A 9,079-nucleotide genomic window follows, 5' to 3' on the forward strand; every position below is an offset into this window, starting at 1 on the left:
CTTTCCCTAAGTTAATATCTTACATTATAAATTTGACCACAGAATTTTTCAGTGGCTACCAGTTAACTCTTAGGCAACATCCGAATTCTTTAATGTAACCTAAAAAGGTTGTTTGGATTGAGCTTCTGTTAGCCTATCCCATATCTACTACCTGTGTATATTCTGCACATTAGTTTGTTTTTGTTTTTGTTTTTTGTTTTTTTTTGAGAGGGATTTTTGCTATAGGGCATGTGCACTCATCAGAGAGACAGCAAGAAATCACTCCCCAGGATGGCCACACCACAGTCCCTTCTCCTCCATTCTCCTCTCAGGATCTTGGGCATGCACACACACATGCCCACTGTGAGTTTTAAGCTACTAGGTCTGGGATTCAAACTGTGGTCCAACTACATGGGAGTCCAGTGATGTAACCTTTATGCCACCTGTTGGTCCCATGCATATTAGTTTTGAGTAACTTCTCTCTCCTTGAATGTACCATGTTCTTCTGTTCCTCTGTACAAAAAAAATTCTGCTCCTCTCGTCCCATCTGACCCCACTCATCCTTTCTGGCTCCTCTTTAGGGATACCTTCCTTGAACCACGTGGTGAATTCTTCCATATCCTCATGCCACTCCTTCATCAGACATTAAGCCTAATTCTTGTTTAACATTTCTATTTTCCACTAGACTATCTGTAAATAGGTGGGAACCACATATGTCTTTTTCTTCACCTTGTCTCCAGTGTTCATTCAATATGAGGGGAATCTTCAAAAGTTCATGGAAAATGCATATTATGAAAAAACTATTCATGGATTTCAAGATTTTTACATCAAGATGAACTTATACTTTAATTCCATCTTTCCATAAATTTTTGAACTCCCATTTGTGTCAGTTGAAGATAAGACAAGATAGGTGGTCTGATAGCCAGTTTGAGAGGCCTGGTGATTGAGTCATCATTAATTTTTCATTGCTGGGACCAGCAGTTAATGTAATGGCTATGTTGCTGGACTCCCACATAGTTGACCGCGGTTCGTGTCCCGGACCCGGTGGCTTAAAACTCACGCTGGGCGCATGTGTGTGCACGCCCAAGATCCCAAGAAGAGAATGGAGGAGAAGGGATTGTGGCGTGGCCATCCCCCCTGGGGGGTGATTTCTCGCTTTCTGTCTCTCTGTCTCTCTCTGTCTGTCTGGCGAGCACATGCGCCCCATAGTGAAAAAACCTCTCCCCCACCTCCCAAAAAAATTTCATTGCTGCTATAATAGATTACAACAAGGAATCTGCCATGAGAGCTGAGATCTAGTGCTTTTAGGGAGAAGAGCAATGAAGATGTTCTGCTGAGAAATCACCTAGTAGAATCCCCTCTGTCCTCTCTGTCTCTTTCTTTTTATTTTTAAAATTTTTCTTTTTTAAAAAAAATTTTTTTAAGGTGAAGTATTTTCTTAGCTCTGAAATCCTCCTTTATCTTGGTAATAATCCCCTCTCCTTACCTGCTCCTATCTAGGAAAAGCATAAAGGGCAGGCCAGAAGAAGTCTGAATCTGCCATGAGAGCTGAGATCTAGTGCTTTCGTGCAGTGTGGTCATGCACCTTGTGGCTTTCGTTTTTTGTTTTATAAAATTAACAAACAATTTTTTTGTTTGCTTTATTATTTTTTTCTCTTTTTTCTTTCTCTGTTTGTTTTCTTATCCTTTTTCTTCTACCTCATCACTTTGGTGCTCAACCTCCATGCACTGAGTGTCTAGACAGGTCTAAGTGAATAGTAGCCCAGCATCTAAATACTATTAGGGTCCTCATAATCCTCAATTTCCACTGAATCCGCAACACAAAGAGAGAAAAAAAGGAACGCCAAAGAGTTTGCAGACCACCGTCTCCTGTGCTCCTCTGATATGTCAGATTGAATTTCTAGAAATTAGGAAGAAATGAATAACATATCTAATAACTAGAAATCACCACAGAGGCACAAGAAATATGAGAAACTAAGAAAATACCTCTCTTTCAAGGGAAAAGAATAGCTCCTCTTCATCCAAAGACAGCACAGTAGAACTCATTGAAATGTATGATAAGGAATTTAGAATATTCATAGTGACAAAACTGACAGAGATGGAAGAAGAGAGACAATGAACAGCAGAAGAAAAAAGGCGATGAGTTCTAGGAGGTAAGGAAGTTCTTGCGAGAGCTGAAAGAGAAAATACACACCATAAAAATAATCAAATGAAACTGTTGGAGATGAAGTCAAAACCTCCTTTGGAAGTATTAAAAGCAGACTAGATCATACAGAAAATAGAATTGCAGATGTAGAAGACAGAATTGCTAGATTAGTAAAATCCACCATGAAGACTGAGAAAATTGCCCACCAAAAAAGAGAATAATATATGAGGAATACTAGATACCATCAAACATCCAAACATCTGGATAATTGGTATCCCAGAAGGTGAAGAGACTCATAAGGTCATTCATAGTCTATTCCATGAAATCCTAGAAGACTTTTCAAACCTAGAGAGGCATTCAAAGATCCAGACCCAAGAAATACAAAGGACCCCAAATAGAATCAACTCAAGGAGATCTTCTCCAAGACATGTTATAGCCAGATTGACCAAAACCACAGACAAAGACAAGATACTAAGATTGGCAAGAGAGAAACATCAAGTTTCCTACAAGGGATATCCCATCAGGCTAATAACGGACCTCTCATTGGAAAAATGTGAGAATGGAAAGAAAGGGAAAATATATTCAAAGTGTTGAGTGAAAAACAATTTCAACCAAGAATACTATATCTGGCAAGATTATCCTTCATAAGGGAAGAGAAGACAAGAACATTCTCAGATAAACAAAATGTGAAAGAATTTATCAACACCAGACCAGTTCTCCAAAAATTTCTGAAGGGACTGCTACTCCAGGAAAACTAAAGTCAGAAACATAGAAATAAGAGTTGTAAACCAACTAAGAAAATGTCCAACTTAATGGTAGGGACAAGTCCAGAGTTGAACATTATCTTCTAGATTTTAAATGGAAAGATCAGACAACAACAGAAAATAAAATACATGAGTTTGAACTAGTGAAATAGAATTTTATGACTTTTGACTAAAACATTAGTGATCTTCTATGATTTATTTTCCAAAGTTAAGGAGTTTGTCTTCTCTTGATTTGTGAACAGGTCCATGTACCTACTATTTGAACAGAATCCTAACCTGTTTTCTGGCTTTAAGTATTAGGCAAAGTTCTCTTAACATTTTAAAATTTTGATTTATTAAAGCTAAAACTGTTTTTCTTGAAGTTAAAAATATCATTTAAAAAATACCTATTTAATGACCACAGTAAAGCTAAAACTGTTTTTCTTGAAGTTAAATAATATCATTTAAAAAATACCTATTTAATGACCACAGTAGGGTATATAGTCTCAGCTAGGTGCTACTTTATAGTATATTCATTCTACCTACAGTTTCATGCCTAAAGTCAACTTTTGTTCACAGATATGCATATATCAGCTAAACTTACTATTGAAAGTATTTAGATTAATTTAGATATTTTGTGAATCAATGAAATGTGGAAAGAATAAAGAAATGGAAAGCAACTGCAGATACCAGAGACAGATTGGGAGAAAGATGACAAATGAGAAATGGGGGAGGGGGGGTATATACATACAAGAAATGGAAAATTATTTGTTGACAATAACATGTATGATTAAGCCACTTTGCAGTGAATTCTGGCTAGAAAATTGCATTTTGTATGTTGTGGTGATATTCAGTGAAAGAATGTAAAATAAACAAAATAATAGATTACCACAAACGTAGTGGTTTACAACAACATGTTTATTATCTTAGATTTGTAGGTCGAAAGTCCAACAGAGGTCTCACCACATGAAAATCAGGGTATCAACAGGGCTGGGCTCTTTTTGGAGACTTTAGGGGAAGAATCTGTGTTCTCGTTCATTTGGATGGTTGGCAGAATTGAATTCCTTGTGTTTGTGGAACTGTGATCCCCATTTAATTGGTTAATTTCAGGTGAAGTTTTTTCCCAGGAGGTTTTAGGTCCGCTTCCTCCATCCTCAAAGCCTACAGAAGCAGAGAAGTCCTTCTCTTGCTTTAAAGCTTTTCTCCTATTTTTACCCCCTGTCTGACCTCTAATCTAGTGAAAAAAGGTTCCCTGCTTTTAGGACTCATGTGATCAGAACAGGCGTACTCAGATAATCCAGGATAATCTCCCTGTCTCAGAGGTCTGTGCTCTTACTCATATCTGCAGAATTTCTTCTGCCACATCAGGTAATATATGTACAGATTACACAGATTAGGGTATAGACATCTTTGGGGGCCAATAGTCTATCCACTACAGAGCCTGCTTTTTTTTTCCTCCTACAGTACATCCTCCAAAAGCATCATTTCTACTGGTTTGTAGTTCCATTGGTACTTGTTTCATTTTAAACAGTATTCCTTTAGTTTTGCTAGATAAATCTATTGTAAACTAGGAGTGCTTAATGTGTGTTTGTGTGAGAATGAATGAGTGAATATAAATACACATTATGGCTCTAAAATATGATAAATTGCAAACCACAGTAGTAAAACAAACTCTAGAGCAAACCACCATGAACTGTATCATCAGAGAGAATAAGAATTTCAGAGGAAAGTGGGGGGTTTATGGAATGGCTAAATGGGAGGTAAGGAATTGCACTATCAATAGCATTGTTTTCCTTGTCTTAATAGTGTAGATGGTGTAGTAGTATATCAAGACTCAGTTATAGTCTTTTGTGTTAAAGTTGGCAGTGAGAAAATAAAATGGAAATAAATGTTTCTTCATCCCTCAGCATCCTTTACAGAATCATAGAAATTTAGAGCTGGAAGGGATCTATGGCCAGTTCTCTTGAGCTAAATAAAGGTAAGATTGCTGCCTAAAGGAAAGATAGGCTGAAGATTTTGGAATTTGATAGGGTAGCTTAAATAGTAGTAGTTGAGACAGAATATTGGTTAAAGTGAGAAAAAGCATTAAGAGGAAGAGTACATATCCCTTGCTGTTGATTAAAAATAGCTGAAATCCATTACTTTTCAAAATGCATAATTATGAGAAGTCTATCTTTCATAGGATGTGTGTGAGAATAAATAGTAAGCTGCAATATGATATGAATTACCTTAGTTACTGAATATTAAACTACAAAGTACAAAAGCAGATCTTAATGTAGAGAAAAATTCACTGCATGAAATTGAGGTCATATGTGCCAGTGATGTATGGCTTACAGGAAGTAATAAAAAAGGGGGGAGGAAGAAGTAAATGGTATACTTTTAAGCTGATGGGACCCATTTTAAGGGTGGAATTTAAATTGCTGTTCTTTAAAAGTTGAGTTTTACCCCCTTCACTGTGTAAGGGGGGAGGGGAAATGCGGATCAAAGGAGCCCTCTTCCTTCCCCCTTCAGAGTGTACTTCTTAGGTCGACAAGCAGGCTGTCTTTGTTTGCTTTTCCTGGGCCTCGATTCCATTTTTCATGTATTTTAACTTTTCCTTTGCATTTATTTGAATGAGAGAAATCCTTATAAAAGAATGGTGTCACAGGTTAAGTGCATCTGCCAGGGTGTCTGGCCAGCCCGAGGCCATAGTCCTGTGACAACATTTTATTTTCTCTACCTCTTAAGTACAAATGTTTAGATTTAAAAAAAAAAAAAAATCTTTTTTTCTAACAAACTCAAGAATAGTGTGCTTTTATTAGCAGTATTGATGATTGATTTTTGAATGTTTTTACTTTAAAAACCAAATCTCCTGGTGGGTGGAATTTTATGAAGCACCTGTTAAGCTTTAGGGAGGAGGACCTTTTTGGCAGCCACCCAAAATACATATTTAAACAATGAGCCTGCCAAAGTCAGGAAATTATAAAACAGTTTTGAAATTGCAGAATCTGCTTTTTTTATTACCCCTCAGGTTTCTTTTGCAGCTTGCTTATAAGTTCTTTCACATGGGATTTACTAATGCTCTTACTATTTAAAGACCAGATTTAGAAAAATAAATGCATTTATTTGAATGAGAGAAATCCTTATAAAAGAATGGTGTCACAGGTTAAGTGCATCTGCCAGGGTGTCTGGCCAGCCCGAGGCCATAGTCCTGTGACAACATTTTATTTTCTCTACCTCTTAAGTACAAATGTTTAGATTTAAAAAAAAAAAAAATCTTTTTTTCTAACAAACTCAAGAATAGTGTGCTTTTATTAGCAGTATTGATGATTGATTTTTGAATGTTTTTACTTTAAAAACCAAATCTCCTGGTGGGTGGAATTTTATGAAGCACCTGTTAAGCTTTAGGGAGGAGGACCTTTTTGGCAGCCACCCAAAATACATATTTAAACAATGAGCCTGCCAAAGTCAGGAAATTATAAAACAGTTTTGAAATTGCAGAATCTGCTTTTTTTATTACCCCTCAGGTTTCTTTTGCAGCTTGCTTATAAGTTCTTTCACATGGGATTTACTAATGCTCTTACTATTTAAAGACCAGATTTAGAAAAATAAAATCAAATTTGGAGATCTCCTCCGGTGTATGTGATAAAAGGCCATTAGATCTGAAATTGAACCTGCCTTTCAAGGAGCCCAGGCTCATACTCCCCACACCTTGTGGAGGAATCTATTACTCGCTGGAGCCTGGCTGGCTCCTCTGAGTGGCATTGCCCTGCAGGGTCTCTAGTTTTCCTCTGTGAAATGAGCAGTGAGGTTGATCTGTGTGGAGAACTGCTGGATGAAAACTGGGCCCAAAACAGTGTGGAAAAACTCAGCACTCGGAAGTGGGGGAAACCTGCTGAGGGTGTGTGTGCTTCTTAGCATGTGGCCTGCATCTTTCAACTTCTTAATGCTCTCTCAAATGTATGGTTTTTGTTCCTGCTTCCAAAAGTAGGAACAAACTCAGGGACCCTCTCTTTGTGTACTATTGGACTTTTTTCTTTCTTCCTTCCTTCTGTCCTTCCTTTCTTACTTCCTTCACTCCTCTTTCTCTCTCTGTTTCTTCATATGTAGTTGTATTATATTAAGCAGCCAAGTCTGTTTCTGTAAGTTTGGCACCTTGTTTTTTTTCAGTTTGTTTGTTTGTTTGTTTTTGAGAGATTATTGCTATTGGGTGTGTGCATTCACCAGAGAGACAGAAAGTGAGAATCACTCCCTGGGGGATGGCCACACCGCAGTCCCTTCTCTTTCAGTATCCCCTTGGAATTTTGGGCACACACGCACACATGCCCTTTGTGAGTTTAAGCCACCAGGGTCTGGGACTCAAACCACAGTTGACTATGTAGGAGTCTAGCGACGTAACCATTATGCCATCTGCTGATCCCTACACCTTGTTATTTTTGCCATAGGGCAGGGGCCACCATGCCCCTATACCTTGTTTTTAAATTTTTTTATTTCATCACACACAAAGAGTGGGAATTGTATGAAATTGAGCACCTTTCTCCTAGTTTGGCAAAACCAGGAAACTCTGAAAAGATAGAGGTTGATGAGGATGATGAGTGCAGAAGATTTAACAAGAGGTTACAGACATGAGGACACCATCTGAGAACTCAGGATTGGCATTGGTATAAATGTCCAAATTTCTCTTAGGGAAAAAGAATTATATAGGCCTTTGTTACATACAGAGAAAAAAAGGCAAAAAGGCAGAGGGAGGGGGAGGCAGAAAAGAAAACCTATACTTCTGCTTTTCTGTTTGTTTTTTTGAGTGTGTGTGTGTGTGTGTGTGAGAGTTGTTAAGGTTCATTGGCTGGCTTCATCAGCTATCTAATAAATAATTGGATCGTTGGAAAGGTTATGACGCATTTTTGCATAGAAAAAATATGTCATGATTTTTCCGATGATCTAATATTAGGGCATGGGGTTTTAAAAAAATCTAAGGCACTTTTCCCATGAAGCAATTTGCTTTCTATTCTTACAGGGCACCCATCCTGTTTGAAATTTTGTCCTGAATTAACAACAAATGTAAAGGCCTTAAGGTGGCAGTGCATCGAATGCAAGACTTGCAGCGCATGTAGAATCCAAGGCAAAAATGCAGTAAGTATGGCTTTCAGTAGTCTGTCCAGAGGTATATGGTTGATTTTCAGTGTAAAGGCTTTTCTTCTTTATTCTTAGAATGTTACTATTTTCTTTTTAAAGCTTTAAATATATGATGTCAAACCCCAACCCAGGATCTGAGTACTTTATCGTATTTTATTATTGTTAATCCATTGATGTAAGAATTTTTGGCCTTTTACCATTGATTTCCATCTCAATTAGTCTCTGATATGTTATATTACAGGATAATATGCTTTTTTGTGACTCCTGTGATAGAGGATTCCATATGGAGTGCTGTGACCCACCTCTTTCCAGAATGCCAAAAGGTGAACTTTTAAACTGTATTAAACTATATTTTATTACATACTCATTGGCCTTGTCCTGATGTCTGGCAGTTTGGGAGGTATACAGGTTCCTTAAGCTTTTTCTGAAACCCCTCCTACCTTCCCTGTATTTGTGAGTTTGGCACAGATTCTGAACAGAGAAGTATAAACGCATTTAGTTTGGGGTAATGTACATAATGCAGACTCTAATTCAGGCCCAGAGATGAAAAGGCCATCCCTCTCCCCACACCATTCCCCTATTAGAGTAAGTTTAGACTATGTATGCCAAAAGTTTAGAACACTTTATATTTCATTCAGTACAGTATTTAGAGGTAAGAAATTTTATAGTTTCGATGATGAAGATAATGATGACACCAAAGTCCAGCAACAGGAAGCCATCACCATCTTCCTGGCCATTAGCTGATATTTAGAACAGGATCATCTGACCTGTCTTATAGCTGAGGTTTTCTTCTGTATTTATTGTGTAAGCCAGCCTCTTTTAACCTTTATTATCTCAGTTAGCAAAATGTTAAACATTTAAAAATAACTTTACCTTTTTAAATAAAATGTATACATTTACTTTATGAATGATTTAGAAAATACAAATAAAAAAGGAATAGAAAGAAAAATTAATTGGAAATTTCTCCTCTGCCTCCATACACCCTTTAATAATAAATGGAATGGGGGCCAGCATGTGGCGTGGTGGTTAAAGGTGCTGGATTCTCACATGGCTGAAAATAGTTCGAGTCCTGGACCTGGCGGCTTGCTTTCTCTCTTTC

General features: G+C 37.4%; 1 protein-coding gene across 1 annotated transcript in view; it reads left to right on the forward strand.

Moving 5' to 3' along the window:
• KAT6B (lysine acetyltransferase 6B) overlaps window positions 1–9,079 on the forward strand; it is a 246,977-nt gene that overhangs the window by 173,672 nt on the left and 64,226 nt on the right. The window contains 2 exon segments of the mRNA XM_006159544.3: window positions 7,862–7,977; window positions 8,222–8,303. Coding sequence (XP_006159606.1) covers window positions 7,862–7,977; window positions 8,222–8,303 — 198 coding nt within the window.

Source organism: Tupaia chinensis, unplaced genomic scaffold, assembly GCF_000334495.1.
Source record: "Tupaia chinensis unplaced genomic scaffold, TupChi_1.0 Scaffold000635_1, whole genome shotgun sequence".
Classification (NCBI taxonomy): Eukaryota; Metazoa; Chordata; class Mammalia; order Scandentia; family Tupaiidae; genus Tupaia; species Tupaia belangeri.